At 43.5% G+C, this 18244-nt stretch overlaps 1 protein-coding gene across 3 annotated transcripts in view; it reads right to left on the reverse strand.

Moving 5' to 3' along the window:
- The window catches only part of LOC138758958 (protein unc-13 homolog A), a 290629-nt gene extending 280837 nt beyond the window's left edge, over positions 1–9792 (reverse strand). For 2 of the 3 annotated variants that reach the window (XM_069928638.1, XM_069928637.1), the window contains exon 1: positions 9571–9792. In XM_069928638.1, coding sequence (XP_069784739.1) covers positions 9571–9592 — 22 coding nt within the window. In that variant the 5' untranslated portion in view covers positions 9593–9792. Of the gene's footprint in view, positions 1–9278; positions 9421–9570 lie in introns of those variants that run through there. The other variant, XM_069928635.1, reaches the window with a different exon arrangement.
- Between the last annotated feature and the right edge of the window lie 8452 nt (positions 9793–18244).

Below are 18244 nucleotides of genomic sequence, written 5' to 3' on the forward strand. Positions count from 1 at the left end.
TTGGGGTTGGGTGTTGGGTTTTTCCTCCTTTGCCTTTTGTCAGTGAGGTGGGCTCTGCGGTCTTCTTCAAAGGAGGCTGCTGCCCGCCAAACTGTGAGGCGCCAAGATGCACGGCTTGAGGCGTTATCAGCCCACTGGCGGTGGTCAATGTGGCAGGCACCAAGAGATTTCTTTAGGCAGTCCTTGTACCTTTTCTTTGGTGCACCTCTGTCACGGTGGCCAGTGGAGAGCTCGCCATATAATACGATCTTGGGAAGGCGATGGTCCTCCATTCTGGAGACGTGACCCATCCAGCGCAGCTGGATCTTCAGCAGCGTGGACTCGATGCTGTCGGAATTCTCACAACAGAAAATAATCCTGCTACTCAGTATTCAAATTATCAACCTCATCTTAGTGGAAATACTAATTTCCATCCTGGGGGAGGGGAAGGAGGGGGAACAAACCAAGCCTCATTTTTATATATGTGATGATACAACCACTACACTGGCTGCACTCCTATCGGCCTACTGCAGGGGGCAACCTGGGAGGCTGGCCGCACCTACCAGCTGTCAATCACCAGCCTGCCTAAAGACTCAAGCCAGCCCCTTTGGGGACAGTCAGACACGTGGAGCCAGCAAAGATACAAAAACTGGTGTGTACAAGTTTAAGCTCATTAAAGCCTGTTGTACAGTCTGTGGACTTTGCATCAGAATTATTTGCACAGCAACGTTCACAATTTAACTTAAAATTAAAAGGACCATGGAGATGTTCCTCACCATCAAGAGGCCTTCAACCTTCAACACCCGGATGCTCCAGCATACTTAGAGATGTGGATGCATGCGATTGAGGTGATCATCCACACACAGGACGAATTCATCAAAACTAACCAGAAGAAACTCATGGTACTACAAACCAAGCTAGGCCCGTGTGCTTTCCAGGCAGGCTAGCCGAGACTGCACAGATTTCGAACCAGCGATGGTCATCCTGGAAGGCATGTACCGGTCCCAAAAGAACATACTCTATGCCCGGTACCTGCTCAGCATCAGGGTACAGCAGCCAGGTGAGACTGCAGATGTTTACATGGGGGCACTGTGAGAACTAGCACGCCCATGCTAGATCAAAGCTGGGGTGACTGCTGGGGAGGTGGAACAACTCTTCCGAGAAGTCTGCATGCAAGGATTGCAGTTGAGGGTGGCTCAACAGACTGTTGGAGGAGAATAATGCCTCCCTTACCAGGATGATGGAGGTGGTCCACTCCCTAGAAGTTGCAGCTCACCACATAGAGGCCTTCGATGCTAGCCTCCCCCAACATCTGGCCTGGCCGATACCAGCAGTTGCTAAGAGTCCCATGTGGAAGAGACAATCACCACTGCAGTAAGTACTGCAGGTCCTGGTGTGGTTCGGACAGGTGCTCACCGAAGAACTGCCCTGCATCGCCACCGCAGTAAATACTGCAGGTCCCAGTGTGGGTCGGGCAGGTGCTCACGAAAGAACTGCCCTATGAAGAACTCTCATTGCTCCCGATGCAGCAAAAAAAAAAGGCCACTTTGCTAAAGTGTGCCTCACCGAATCCACTAGGAGAGCTGCAGCCCTCTGCAACCAACTGGAAGCCCCTTCTGACTCTCTGGACACCTCCACGTGCAGATGCCAAGCAGTGCCATTACTCCGCCCACACCATCGACATTACTTCTGGCCCCACTATCCAACCACACCGCCACCATGTGCTCTTGATGGGCACCGCCATCTTTCATCATCCAACTTCTACCCGCACCAACAACATAACTTCCAGTCAAGTTGCCAAACCATGCCAATGCCATATGTGTCTCCTGGGTGCTGCCATCATGGGCCACCCAACACCCCCAAACTCACCAACTAGATGATGTGGTCAGCACGCACACTCAAAACCACACACTTGCCACACCACATGCTCCTAAGAGGCACTCACTGGCCACTACTTGCTACAACTGTCAGGGAGCAGCAGCTTGGACCCCGAGACAGTCCTAGCGCCCACCACACTATCAGAGGACATTCCACATGGTCTCGGGCACTGAATGGTGGATATCGCTGTCAATGGAAAAGTAATAAAATGCCTGTTTGATAGTGGAAATACTGAGAGCTTTGTGCACCTGAATGTGGTCTGTATTCTGAAACTCAAAGTGTACCCAGCAAACTCGCTCTCTCTTTCAAAGTCCAGGATGACTCACTCCATCACGGCTCTCGGGTGCTGCTCAGAGAACCTTACAGTGGTGGGGGGGAAAAGGAAGGAGAAACACGTCAAGAGTTCAGGGTCCTCGTCATGCCCAAGCTCTGTGCCCTGGTTATCCTGGGACTAGACTTCCAGTGTCACCTTCACAGCCTCACCCTTGCCTTCGGTGGCCCATTCTCCCCACTCACCATCACAGCACAAAGTCCAGCAACTGTCCCCAGTCCACCTGTGGGCTCTCCACCCTGCGGGTTCCCCCTCCATCCCTCTTCAACTACCTGAAACCAGACCGCAAGCCTAAAGCTGCCAAGTGCAGGCACTTCTGTGCGGCTGACAGGACCTTTATTAAGGCTGAGGTGAGACAGCTTCTGGCAGAAGGAGTTATAGAGCCCAGCACCAGCCCCTGGAAAGCCCAGGTTCTTGTCATAAAGAGGGCAGCAAATTGTGGATGGTCATCAACCAGTACAGCAAGCTGGACGCCTACCCACTGCCCCACATTGCTGACATGGTCAATGAGATAGTCCAGTACAGGGTTTTCTCCATGATTGCCAACCATCAGCTCCTTAGCCATGCCCAGAATAAACCTTATGCCACCTTTGAGACAGATGGGCACCTCAACCAGTTCCACCAGGTCCCCTTTAGGGTCACAAATGAAGACTCCATGTTTCAGCAGGAAATGGACTGCAAGGTAGACCGGCCCAATCCAAGAATGACTTTCCAATGTCACGATCTACAGCCATCACTAGCAGTATCAGGATGCCAAACTGGAGAGATTTCTCTGGATGGCAGAGGCACTGAACCTCATTTACAACAAATGAGTATTCACCACCATCCACCTCGCTATCCTGGGGTGCATCGTGGAACATGGTGTCATCACCCCTGACCCTAAATGCATGCACCCCCTAATGGAATTTCCCCTCCACCACATTCTCAAGGCCCTCCGCAGGTGCCTAGAGCTCTTCTCTTACTACTCCCAGTGGGATCCCTGCTTCTCAGATGAGGTCCGCCCACTGGCCCAAGTCACCACTTTTCCCCTACCTGCTGAGGAGCAAGTGGACTTTGCCCGCATCAGACAGGACATTGTCGATGCCACGCTGCATGCCATGGATGAGATCACCCCATTCCAGGTGGTGTGATGCCTCTGACATTGCCCTTGCCACTCTCAATCAAGGAGGCAGACCCATGACCTTTTTCTCCAGGACCCTCCATGGTTCAGAGCTCAGACACTCCACCATCAAAAAGGAAGCCCAGGCAATCATGGAAGCAGTCCACCACTGGCCCCACTACCTGGATGGCAGAAGGTTCAGCACACAGTGGCATTCATGTTCAGCACCACCCTGAGACTAGATCAAAAACAAGATCTTGCACTGGAGAATCGAGCTGGCCACTTTCAGCTATGATATCCAGTATAGGCCGGGGAAGCTCAATGACACCTCTGATGCCCTGTCCCAGACCTGCGCCAGTGCACAGTCCAAGCAGCCTCAGGCACTGCATGACACCCTTTGCCACCCAGGTGCCATGTGGCTGTACCACTTCATTACGTTCTGGAACCTCCCCTTCACCATCCAAGGAGTCCGGACCATGAGTGAGTCCTGCAGGGCACGTGCAGAGATCAAACCACGCTTCTTCCACCCACCGCATGCCCATGCAGTGAAGGCCACTTGGCCCTTCGAGCAACTCAGCATAGACTTCAAGGGCCACTGTCTTTCACGAATAAGAACATCCATTTCCTCTCAGTCATAGATGAATACTCCCATTTTCCCTTCGCCATCCCTTGCCCTGACACTTCCACCGCCTTATCAAGGCACGTGCAGATCTTCACTATGTTCAGATACCTGGCATTCATCCACAGCAAACGGGGGGCTCCAACTTCATGAGTGAGGAGCTGCACCAGTATCTGACAGTGTGAGGCATTGCAGATAGTCACACAACTAGCTACAAACCCAGGGGCAACTGGGAGATGGAACGTGAAAACAGGGTAATCTGGAAGGCAGTCCTCCTGATCCCAAGGTTGAAAGGCTGGTCCATCAACTATTGGCAAGAGACCCTCCTTGCGGCACTCCAGTCCAGATGGTCGCTCATGCATGGCTACCAGACTACTCACAAACACTTTTTCTCCTTTCCTAGGAAATGAGTGACTGGCGTCTCCCTGCCAGCATGGCTGACATCTCTGGAACCAGTACTCCTCCACAAACATGAGGACCCACCAATTCGACCCCCTGGTCAAGCAGATGCACCTCTTCTATTCAAACCCAAATTATGCCTATGTCAGATAACCCAATGGACATGAGAATACGCTCTTGACCAGGGACCTGGCACCAGCAGGGGCCCAGCCTTCTAATAACAGGCACCCTGACCTACCCAGGATTCCCCGGGAGCTGACACCCCTCTCTCCGCCTCTCCAGAGGACCCCTCTTCCCGCAGACCCGCCCCACTCTGCCAGACACCATCCATCCTACACTGCCTGCTGCCCTGGCCACCCTGGACTCAGCCAACCCTGCCCCTACCGACCATTGTCCTGCAATGGTCTCGGGGCACGGACAACTGCCTGAACTTGTAGATACTACTCAGTACCCCCCCCCCACACCGGTCAGGACTCATTTTAAGGGGGCGAATGTGGTGATACAACTACTACACTAGCCACATTCCTACCAGCCTATTGCAGGTTTGCCCCACCTGCTGGCTGTCAATCATCAGCCCGTATAAAGACTCAAGCCAGTCTCTTTGGGGACAGTCAGACATGTGGAGGCAGCACCCCCAAGATAACTCTATACATCAGTGTTCATACTATTTACTACACATTTTATTTTTACATTGCACCTCCCAAATGGAGCACCTCACTTGTCTGGATTAAACTTCATCTGCCATTACCCTGCCCACATTTATAAATGGTCCATGTCTTGCTATATCCTGTGACAATCATTCTCACTATTCACAACTCTACCAATTTTAGAGTTCCAAGACAAGACAGTATGTAACTTGAATGACAACCTTCAGATGGTTTTGGTGATGTTGTCAAAATAATAATAATTATTGATGTTGGAAGTTCTTCTTTAATATGCATGTTCTATTCATCAAGGGGACCATTTGGATTATAATTCTTTGAAATACAAGTAGGCTTGTGTGTTGACTGGTGCATTAAGAATTACTTGAGAGATTCTTGAATTTTGTCTGATTTTTTTTTAAAATACGGGCTTTTTCCATCCTGGACAATGAGAGTACAAATCTCTGATCCGGCACACCCTGCCTTAGTTTGCTTTTGACCTCTTAGAAGGATTTTGAATTGCAATTAATATTTATAACAAGATACTCTGGTTTTTTTACATTTTTGTATTGTCTAATTCAAAAAGCATTAAGTGTTGAAATGTCAAATACTAGACAGCATAAATTTCAAAAGTTTAAAGGTTTTTTTTTTAAATATAAAGTGATAGGAACTTGGAATGCAATACCGGGGGGGGGGGGGGGGGTTTAGCAGAATGACATGATAGCAATATTTTACAGAACCATAGAGATGTAGGGGTAGACCAATCAGTCCTTTAAGCCTGAACCACCATTCAATACTATTATGGCTGATCATGAGACTTTAGTACCCTATTCATGCTTTCTCTCTGCACCTCGATCCCTTTAGCCAATTGTGTGACATCCAACTCCCTATTGAATAAAGTATATCTAACAAATTGGCCTCACTTTCTGTGATCAGGAGTTCCACAAATTCACAAGTGAGTGAAAAATTTCTCCTCATCTCAGTCCTAAAAAGCTTTCACGTTTCACTTTGACCCCAGATTCTGGACTTCCCCATCATTGGAAACATTCTTCCCACATTGAAACTGTCGAATTCTATCAGAAGTTTGTGGCTCAATAAGATTTCCTCTCATTCTTTTAATTCAAAAGAATTTAGATCCATTCAGTCTTTTTTCACAAGTTATTCCTGCATTCCAAGAATTGGATTCAGTGTGAAAACAGGTCATTCAGTCAGACTTGCCTGCACCAACTAAAATAGCACAATTGCCAGTACTGGGCTTATATCCATGTTTATGTCCAATTTTTGTCTTAAACATTACCTCCTCTGGCAACTCATTATGTATACTCACCATTCTCTATGTAAATAGCTACCACTCCTGTTAAATCCTACCTCAACCTTAAAATTACGTCCTCTGGTTACTGATTCTCCAACTCTGGGAAAAAGACTGCATTCATCTAATCCATTTTTTACATGGTTTTGTAAACTTCCAGGTAGCACCCCCTATATACGCCTACAATCCAAGGAATAAGCCCAAGACTCCCAAACCTCTCCCAAAGCCCACTCCTGACCCCCATATTCTTCTAACATGCTGATAGAGCTTCTCTGCACTCTCTCCAGCTTAACATCTTTCCTATAACCATGGTGACCAAAACTGAACAATACTCCAAATGGGGTCTCACCAACATCTTGTACCACTGTATAGGACCTCAACTTCTTACTCAGTACAGGATGAAGGCTATGAGCTGAAAGCCTTTTTTGTCCACCCCATGCATCTGTGACGCCACTGTCAAGGTACGAAGTATCAGTATTACTCCATTCCTCTGCTCTACAACACTCCCCAGAATTCTACCTTCTATTGTGTAGATCCTACACATGTTACAGCTCCCCAAAATGCAACACCCTACATTTCTCAGTATTAAATTCCATCAACTGATCAAGATCCTGGTGCAATCTTTGGCAACCATCTTCACTATCAACAAATCTGCTAGTCAAGCCAGGTACATGATCATCTAAATCATGGATATGCAAGCGAAAAGCATTGGGCCAAGCACCAAACTCTGTGGCATCCCATTACTCACAAGCCTCTAATCTGGAAAAAACAATTTTCCACTATCATTCTCTGCTTCTACACAAAGAAAATTTTCTATCTATTCTCTTATCTCACCTTGGATCCCATGTGCCTCATTGGCACATTCCAGAGGAGCCTACTGTACAAAACTTCAGCGAATGACATGGTGACATTCATATATATATATATACAATTCACTTAACTCCAGAGAAACTCAAACAATTTTATTGCATAATTGCTGAATTTAAAGCCCTTTATCCACAGGCACCCCAGTTAATTAGCTGTGCAGTGCCCCAAGACAGGAAGCAGTTTGTGTTGTTTCCATTGGGCCACTTTAACCAGGACATTGACTGCTTTTCCACTGAACACACTCATCCCCAGGTATTAGAGAGTCATCCTTTGAACAGAAGTTGTCCTTGTTCCACTGGTTTATCAGCATGCTGGCAGAGCTGACGCCAGGGGTAGCAGCAGGGGTAGAGGCCATCAATCCTCGACGTGTTGATTGTTTTCCTTTTCCACTGGGCCCTGAACCAGTTAAATCCTGGGACAAGGAGCCAGTGGAAAAGGAGCTTCATTCAAAATAGGTTTCATATGAGAAACAGCACCATAATTATTTGATGCACAATTAAAACTAACATAAGTCATTACACCTCATAAAACACAAGGGAGTAAACCCTTGAACAAAGTGATGCAAATATTAATTTACATATTCTATTTTATCAGAGAGTAAAATACTATAATTTCTAAAACAAAACGAATTGCTAATAAATTCTCTAAATATAAAATATATTTATTTTTTTTAAATCCCAAATGTTCAGCAGTTCTGGCGATTCCCTAAAAAAAAAAATCCCCAAATTTTGTTTTACTTTAGTTTTGTAAAGTGCCTCGACCCGCTTCCAGAAGCGCCTTCTGTGAGAATGGGACGAGTGCACGTGTACACTGAAATGAACAGTGGTGCTTCGGGGGAAGAGCTGTCCATGGTACTGTAGTACACTGGCTGATGGCTTGCAGAAAGCGGTCATGACGTCTCCATTTATTTCACTTCCCAAAGCACCAAGGAATACAATTCCTTGGTTGTATTCGCCTGGTTTTCTCCCCCACCCCCCCAGCCCCCCTATTTAAACTGCCAATCATTTTAAACGAAGACAAGCATGTCTCTCAAAGAAATTCCTTGGTTGTATTCGCCTGGTTTTCTCTCCCCCCAGCCCCCCTATTTAAACTGCCAATTATTTTAAACGAAGACAAGCATGTCTCTCAAAGAAATTCCTTGGTTGTATTCGCCTGGTTTTCTTCCCCCCAGCCCCCCCTATTTAAACTGCCAATCATTTTAAACGAAGACAAGCATGTCTCTCAAAGAAATTCCTTGGTTGTATTCGCCTGGTTTTCTCTCCCCCCAGCCCCCCTATTTAAACTGCCAATTATTTTAAACGAAGACAAGCATGTCTCTCAAAGAAATTCCTTGGTTGTATTCGCCTGGTTTTCTCTCCCCCCAGCCCCCCTATTTAAACTGCCAATTATTTTAAACGAAGACAAGCATGTCTCTCAAAGAAATTCCTTGGTTGTATTCGCCTGGTTTTCTTCCCCCCAGGCCCCCCTATTTAAACTGCCAATCATTTTAAACGAAGACAAGCATGTCTCTCAAAGAAATTCCTTGGTTGTATTCGCCTGGTTTTCTCTCCCCCCAGCCCCCCTATTTAAACTGCCAATTATTTTAAACGAAGACAAGCATGTCTCTCAAAGAAATTCCTTGGTTGTATTCGCCTGGTTTTCTCTCCCCCCAGCCCCCCTATTTAAACTGCCAATTATTTTAAACGAAGACAAGCATGTCTCTCAAAGAAATTCCTTGGTTGTATTCGCCTGGTTTTCTTCCCCCCAGCCCCCCCTATTTAAACTGCCAATCATTTTAAACGAAGACAAGCATGTCTCTCAAAGAAATGTGACTGAAAAGCTACAAGATTTTTTTTTTTAAAACCTATCAGGAATAATTTAGCCTTGGATATTTTCATTTACCCGAAGCCATTTGGCAAATTTCTTCAATAAGTTTAAAAATGTTGACTGTTATAGAAGAGAGGTGATAAATACACTGAGAGGAAATCAACCAACCAAACCAATTCCACCCCACCCCTCCTGCACCCCCACCCCCCTCCCCCGAGTATTTATTGTACGATGGATGGACTGCAACGAATTCATTCATAAATGTGACTGGCACTCGGGTGCCTCCAATTCATAAAGCCCACAGCCGCGACGCGCAGCCCATTTTAAAATAGAAGGGAAGGCAGACACACAAACCACTACTCCTAATGAAACGAGAAGAAAGCCCAGCGCAGCCGTGACCATTATTGGAGGGGTAAATACAGGAAAGCTGACATGTTTTAATCTCCAGTTCGTAAAAGCTGACACGCCAGGAACCAGCCCTGAGAAGTGAGCGGGCTCGCTCGCTCTGCAAAGTCGGTCCCTCGGATTCTGAGGGAACGCGAGGGTCTGCAAATGAAAGCTCGTGCAGGCAAGAGGGGCCACTCACTGACAAAGTGCCCGAGGAGCAGACCAAGGGCCGGGCGGGGACACGGCCGGACTTACCTCCCACACAAAGCAGAGACATGGCTCCCGCTGCTCGGCCGGGGTCCTGATCTCCCTTCCCGGCCTTCAATGCGCGGCCGGCGCTGCTGCAGGCGGCGGTCCTCTCAGCTGGGAGGCGGCAGGCGAAGCACGGCGTTCAACAGCTTTCAGCGTTTACTCCACGCCGCCATTTTGTGGGGGAGCAGCCCCGGCTCCGGATGACGTCACGGCGAGGCGGCGCGAGCGGGGTTTGGCGGGCTGACAGCGGTGGGAGAGGCCCGGGTGTGCCTCGTCGCCCCGACGAATAGTCAAAGCCCATCAAGGCACCGCATAGCGCAGCCACAGCCAAAGACGTTCAGTCAGGTTGATCATTTTATCGTCATATCCACAAGTACAATGTGCAAATGTTGACCTGCCGCCGCCCTACAGGTTTGTCAGACAGACCAACCCCAATGGCATCTATTAAATGATCATAATGTGCCCTCAGACAGAAAGAATAGGTTTTAAAGGATAACTATCCACAGTTGTAGTGAGTGCAACATGTCATACAATGGTCAATGGTCTTGGGTTCTGGAGCAGTTTATGGGTCGTTCAAGAGCCTGATGACTGTTGGAACAGAAAGGAGTTCTTGAACCTTAAGGTGTTGGACTTAAGCCTCTGAAGGTAACACGAAGGTGATGGGGACACTTTATGATGTTAGCTGCCTTCTGTGTTCCTAGGCACTCGAGTTACTGAACAAGGAGGGAGCAATGAAAGTGACCCAAGTAATGATAAATATCGCCACACGTTGAGCAAAGTTGTGAGGCTTACCGAAAGATATATGAAACAAAAAGAGATCATCGGTATGAAGGATTAAGCAACTGCCATTGTCAAGTATTACTCTATGTACAATATGTGACACCAGATAAATCTGTGAGAATTTAGTTTTCTGACCATCACAAATTATAATGTACGTTAGCAAACAAACAATGTGTACAAATGTAAACTGATGAACTACCTTATTGTGGAATAACTTGAACTTGAATGCCAAATCGAGGAGCTGCAATAATGCCCCTGTCAACAATCTACTCTTCAACCATCTTTTGAGCTATGCAGCCTAAACTGGTATAAGGATCACCAAAATGTACATTGTCCTCGATTGAGTGAAGTGGTACAAGATCAAATTGCATATTTAACATTTACTGTCAAGATTATCTTGCAACTTTATTTTTATTCATTAAGTAACAATGTGAAATACTGAACATTAATATTAGATTTTATATTTGGCTTGTTACCCATTAAATACTATTAAGAGTTTTCATTTTGTATTCATGATTTATTGCAATAGACTTTGGCTGCTTGGAATTTGGTTCCCAGTCATCTGACCGACATCAGAATCAGCAGTGAATCAAAATGTTAGTGGACTCTGATGGAATTCCTGGAACAAATCATCTTAAAAACAGTGCAAGTTAATTACAATGTAAAGGCATAAAGCCAAAAATACATCTAATCAATTGGTGGGTGCCGGAAGTACTTGATTTTCCTTGCCCATAGTGAAATCTGGATATTTATTTATTATTTAAATCATCAGTATTCTGTGTTATTTCTTTTTTTTTTGCTGTCTCTTCCATTGTTGCTTTTCTCATAATTAAAACCCAGCATCTGTCATAATTTCTGTTCTGTTTGATTGTTTACTGTGATTTGGGCCAAAATTAATGAATGAGCCCCTTGCATAGCCACGGCAGAGGTGAGGGGAACAATACCCAAGGTGAATCCACACAACATACCTGATTGGGTACTGAAGGACTGCACAGACCAACTGAGGGAGGTCTTTATGAACATCTTCAACATGTCATGCAGTAATCCATCATCCACATGGGTTTAAAGACAGCCACCATTATCCCGGTACCAAAGAGGGCAGGCCTCTTTTAACTTGAGTTTCAACATGGAAAGGTGAAGGAGGTGATTGTGGGCTTGAGGAGGAACAGGAATGACCACCCTCCATTAGACATTCATGGAGAGAGCAGAGAGCACCAAGTTACCCAGAGTCCACTTAAGAAGTGACCTATCCAAGACATGAAACATTTCCTCACTAGTCAGCGACTGCACTTCCTGAGAAGACAGAGATGGGCAAGGCAACAGGTATCCATGCTGTCCTTCAGGAAGGGCTCAGACTCAAAACATCAGCAATATATCTTTACCTCCTATGGGTGTTGCAAGACTGGCTGAGTTCCTCCAGAATCTCTGCGTTTTTGCTACAATCACAGGATCTGCAAACTTTTGTGTTTGACTCCACTTTTTACAGGAGCTCTATTGACCGGCTGCATCATAGTGTGGTACAGTTGCTGTAAAGCATCGGATCAATCCACAGGACCATAAGAGTGGCAGAGAAGATCATGGGGTCTCCCTCCCCAGTGATCTATCAGGTTCTATCAGGATCATTGTTGAAGAGGGCAAGTAAAATCGTCGAGGACCTCTACTACCCCACACATAGCATCTTTCAGCAACTCCATCGGGAAAGAGATACAGGACCCACAGAGCCAGCTGAGAAACAGCTTCTTCCCATGGGCAGTGAGACTGATGAACTGCTCATACAAACCCTCCATGACTACTATTTACTTAACAATAATAGTGATTCATTTTAATAGTTGTATATATATATATATATACTGTGCATATGTATTGTTTGTCCCCATGTGTGTTATGTGTGTTTGCAGTGCTTTGCACCAAGGACTGGAGAATGCTGTTTCTTTGGGATCGGATGATAAATAAACATGAACTTGAACAAATTAATCTCCAGATAGAATTCTAAAAATTAAAATAACTGCAGATGCTAGAAATTTGGAATTGAAACAAAAATGTTGGAAACATTCAGCAGGTCAAACAGTAGCTGTTGATGACCCTTGTATGATGGATCCATTATATTGTTAGCATATCTACAACCCTGAGATTCCTTTTTGCTACAAGCACAGGATTTCCACTAATTAGTAGTGCAAAAAATAAACTGTACACATTATTTCTGGTACAGAATTATATCTGTGGATAAACTCATCAATGGTGTTGATGAGCGAAAAGGTCAGCGTGGACATGGTGGTCAAATGACCTGTTTCTCTGCTGTACAACTTTGATATTATTTATCTGTTCAGATTTTTCTAGAGTTAACTGAAGTTTCTCTCAGAATGGAATGGAATGCAAGAAAGCCTAATATCACCTGAATCTATATTTCCACCAGCAATCTTGAAGGCAGGGATGCCTCACTTTACAAGTAAGATGGGGCAAATTGTGTTGCCATATGCTATTATAATTGTGTTGCCATATGTTATTATAAGGATATCTTGCTAGAAGACCTTTATTCATTTACAAGGTGTGATCACTGACAAATTTTCATACATCTCACTGAACCCAAGGCCGGCCCCACATCCCCACAATGTGGTTTCTAGGTTAATCAAGAACTGTTAATTGCCCCTAGTGTGTGGAATCCAGAAGGAATTGATGGATTGAGCAGCGAATGGAAGTGGCTGAAGTGTAAGTGGGTACTTGTTGGTTGCAGTGGACATGGGGTAAATAGCCTAGTTTCTCTGTTGTTTGACAATGAATACTGTCCTAAGTGTGAAGACATTTGCAGTGAAATTCGTAGGTGTATGATCATTCTGTCAAATGCAAATCCACCCATTCCCATTAGACCCATGAATTCTGGGCCTCATCTTCTCTCAGTCTTTTTGGGTGACCTTAAAGTGTCTTTCTTTGTGTGAGGAAACTTGGGCAGCAAATTATATTTTTACAACAGCTGGTATTCAGAATTTTCCAGTACACCAAATATTCCCAACAATAATTTGTATTTAAATAATGTCATTAACTCAGGAAAAGTCCCAAGGAGCAAAAATTAAACACCATTTTTTTTGGGGGTGGGGGGAAACCAGGATGACTGTCTTCAATTCTTCATGGGGATACTCTCAGTGGCGGAGCATATCGATGCAGGACCTATCTAAAATGGTCAACCTGTGTTGCTGGGTCGAAATGGCAAGGGAAGATGACGACGCAAAGTTGGGTCCAGAAAAGGTTCATAATCAGTAGCCAGTGGAGCATTGGGCACTACTAGGCACATAGTGTGCGAATGTCAGCACCACCTGTATGAATCAGATTTGGTTGGGCTGGACCCAAGGGTTTGCAATCACACGTAGCTTTTATTAGCATACAGTTTGTAGAAGAGCAAGGGAAAATGTTAACAGGAATAAAACACACAAGCGCACAATTTAAAAAAAAGAGCATGTGAAAATATTAAACAGTGCACAATTACAGCTCATATGTCTTATAGTCTTATAAAATTGTGCTAAAGGGATGCTGAATACAATTGTATCTTCCGACTGAAGTTGGCAGGAAAAGCATATCTCATGCATTAGTTCAGATTACAATTTGATTACCTATCAATATCAACAATGGAACATTTATAGACACTTAATACGCTGGTATGCATTTGTTGGCAGATATCTACAGTTGCTGTAATGCAAAACCATTCTGCAATCTTAATTTCGGCAGCCATAACAATTGTATTTTTTTTTGGTTTGAATGTCTGAAAATTGCTAAAATCAATAGAAATAGTCAACCATTTATAAACTGTGCATGTGCTTTATTCCAGTTAACATTTTCCCACTCTCTTCTGTAATTGTTGTTAATAAAAGCTACATGTGGTTGTAAACCGTTGTGTCCAGACCCACCGACTCTGATTCTTTTCTCAACACAATGTCACACTAGGTGCCAACGCTGCTTTTACTTTGGGAAGCTGGCTTGCAGTGTGAAAGGGCTTATGAAGCCGGCTTTTTTCTGCTCTGTCTGAGCATGCAAGCTTTGCAGTGTAAAAGGAGCTAATTGACTGACCATTTCTACCCATGGATTCTGTTTGACCTACTGATTTCTCCAGACCAATTCCTTGCCTGTTTATAATGTACTGTATAAAATGTGCTGTGTCGCCACCTTATGTCGATCTAAATAATTGCAGAAATAAGTTCCGAGAAACTACTTCCCGCTTTGCATTGCAGGTTATTAATGGCTCCCAATGTTAGCTGGAATTTTATATATCTTTCCTATTTCCATAATCTAACTCTCCACCTTAGATTTAAAACATTGCAGAAGTAAGTTCTGAGAAACTATCTCCCACTTTGCATGGGAGGTTATTAATGATTTGGCATTTTATATAATGTATCATTTCTAAATCCATAATCTGAGATTTCATGGTTTACTTTTGCACCTCGTTATTTTCTACTTCTCCTTGCCTCTTTATGAAGCTCGTTGAACCTATCGATTCAACCAAATTTTTGGCCATCTGTCCTAATGCCTCATCCTGGTTCCCCCCCCCCCCAAAAAAAAAGATGTTAAATTTTTGCTCCTTGGGACTTTTCCTGAGTTAATAACATTATTTAAATACAAATTATTGTTGGGAATATTTGGTGTACTGGAAAATTCTGAATACCAGCTGTTGTAAAAATATAATTTGCTGCCCAAGTTTCCTCACACTTTAAGGTCACCCAAAAAGACTGAAAGATGTTTGGCAGCCAGGCTGTTGCTGAGAACTCGGTAATATACTTGAAAAAGGCTTATTGAGTGCTTCCCCTTATGATTCTGGATTAACACCATCTCTGGAGGGTTTTTTTTTTGTTTGAATTGAATGTTAGTCATCAACAGGTGTCGTGTGGGAGAAGGACAAGGGGCTTCAGATGGCACCAAAAATTAAATTCAGTTGTCATTGGAAATTAGTCAACAATGGAGTAAGACAAACTGCAAAGAGATAAGAACAAGATATATAGAAGAGAATATGAGCAGGGAAATTCTCTTAACTGTTTCATACCCCAGTAAAATGACTGAAGCTTAGAATTTCTTTGCACTTTGGTTTGTGTGTAATCAATGCCTTCATATCACTGTGGGTTAAATCTAGAATAAACTGTGAATGACTGCTGCCCCCAATTTAATTCAAGTTGCACCGCCATTCTTGGTTGGCCCATGATGAATTACCTCTCTTAAAAATACCAAAGACACTGCAAATCTGAAGTAAAAGAGAAAATGCTGGGAACGCTTATCCTGCTCAGATCTTTTTGCAGAATGGTTACTGTTTAAGATGGAAGGCATTAATTCAGTTTTTTCTTTCCACAAATGCTACTCAACCTACTGCTTATTTCCAGCATTTTCTGCTATAAATTAGATGTTTTCAAGGCTTGAGCACCTATTAACACCGTAAATATGGAACCAAGAAGCCCTCATCTTTTTAACGACGAAGAAGCCTTTCTGGATCACACCAATTTTACCTCGACTGTAGTGGATTATTTTTGCCATGTCGAATCTTTTCACAAAATACAATTATCTATGTGAAAGGAAGCCTGGTACTCGCTGTCAACTGCAAGCCACTATTAATCAGATTTCCACTCAAAAATTAATTTCATTCTTGAATGTCAAATGAACCTATTAAAGTAGCATCACATGATTGAAAATACGTTTTATTTTTGCATTTGTGAAATGTTTAGTAAAAGTTACATCAACCTTGCATAATCTTGGTCAATCACCACTTCCAATTGTGTCTCATTATTGCCCTAATGTTGAAACAGTCATTCAATTTTTATAACATTTCCTCACTCAAACTGCACAATAATTAAGCAACAAATAAAATACTGAGTGAAGATGAACTTTACTGCTGTACTTCACGTCCACCTGAAAGAAAAATTGCTACTCCGGCCTGAAAATGTTACAACACTCTAAATAATGATCGAGACAGATGTAAATATTATTTTGCCTGAAAACCCTTTTTCAGAGTGGACGCTATTTGAAAGGTACGCTTTAAATCTGCCAAATACTCCCCTCATTGTATTTCTTTCACTATACCAAAGGTCTCCAATCATACTGCTATTAATGGACATTTTGGAACTCTGTGAAAGCAAAGAATCTGGGTGACGACCTTCAACATTTCATCATGGCTGTAGAACTGCTAAATGCAGTTACATTCTTATATCCACATAATTAATCTATTTAGAAGATGTGCAGATAGGTCAGAATTTGTAGATGGAGCTAAAAAAAATGAGCAGTTCCTATGATCACATTCTGTAATCTATAAAAATTAACACAATACAATGATAGAGCATTGTCTCTATATTGCATAGTTTGCATTTGTTATGTTTACAGTTATTTGTTTACACATTTACACTGTGTACAGTTTTTTTTTGCACTAACAATGAGTGGTAATTCTGCCGCACCAGCAAGGAAAAGGAATCTCAGGGTTGTATGTAATGTCATGTATGTACTCTGGCAATAAATTTTTAAAAATGTTTCTTTGATTCAAAACAGGCTAAATATCAACATCAGAAATAATTACAGTATACCCTTAAAGGTTCCCTTCATTACATCTGAACTTGTAAAAATCTCAATATATTGAAATTTGAATGCTCAGCACCACCAGAGGGAGGACCAGAGGCCAAGTTATCCTCAGCATCAAGTTTCTAATCTAAAGCAGAAAGAAAAACTGGAAATGGTCTCTGAAGAGTGAAACACAGAAATCTGCACACTGTGGTGGTGGTAAAAGCACAAAAACGCTGGAGGAACTCAGCAGGTCTCGCAGCATCCAGAGGAGATAAAGATATATAACCAACAATTCAGGCAAGACCTGCTGAGTTCCTTTGGCAATTTTGTGTTTTTACTGTCTCTGAAGATACTGGGGTCAAAAGCAAAAGGACAGCCAACTCCAGGCCATCTGTTTTACATTTTCAGTGACTGGTTCTCAAGATTTGAGCCGATTCCTTAAAGCAACAAAGCCACTTATTTTCTAAACTGCATGTATTCCTGCGCCAAACCAATAAGGGGAATACCTAAAACAATAGACATTTGATCCAAAAGCCTTATAAATGTATGATAATGAATTATATAGTTACGACTTGGAGGCATTACTCCCTGCTCCGAAGTTGTCTTCATGAGAACTCCCTGATGGACACTAGCAATTTCTCAAAAAGAGTTAGACCATGGCATATCTTTATTACAAAATTTATTCTAGGTAACCAAAATTAGAACATGTTTTTGAGTTGGTTCACTTACAATCTTGTGAGCTTGGACGTGCTCCTCTGTTGCCATGCATTTTTCATATTACTAACAGTGGCTCGAAGGGATGGCAAATCCCGTTGCTGGTTTTTGGTGACCTGGCATTGACTGTGGTTATAGTTTTCAGTTGAATAAACTAAATAGAGCCTCATCTTTCTAAGAGGTCACATTAAATTTACTTTTTATTTATTGATAAAAGAGCAGGGGGTACCCAGATCTCTTTTGCAAGTATCACTCGACAAATAAAAAATGGACTGAACCAAATGCAAATTGGTGACCACTTTGGCAAGTGCCAGCGTAGGGCCAGTGCTAAAGGTTTCAACATCTGCATTTCTTGTTTCTCTGAATTATTTTTTTGCTACTTGTGAAATAATGCTGTGAACACATATTCCATTTGTCTGCCAAAGAATGACTTCATTCCAAACAAAATATACCATCTTTGATGCACTTTGGTGTCCTTAGGGTGTGAATGATTCATTTCCTGTTTTGCCTGTCTTCTTCCAAATTCATTTTCTTTCCTAGTTCCCTTCCACACTCTCAATATTAATGATTTTTTTTGTGGGCACTTATGCCCTACCTGTTAAAGCCAGCTATCATTAAGCCTTTGGGCAACAACCAAATCATCACTCCTCCTCCATCTTTGACC

This window comes from Narcine bancroftii, chromosome 3 (assembly GCF_036971445.1).
Source record: "Narcine bancroftii isolate sNarBan1 chromosome 3, sNarBan1.hap1, whole genome shotgun sequence".
In the NCBI taxonomy this organism is placed as follows: domain Eukaryota; kingdom Metazoa; phylum Chordata; class Chondrichthyes; order Torpediniformes; family Narcinidae; genus Narcine; species Narcine bancroftii.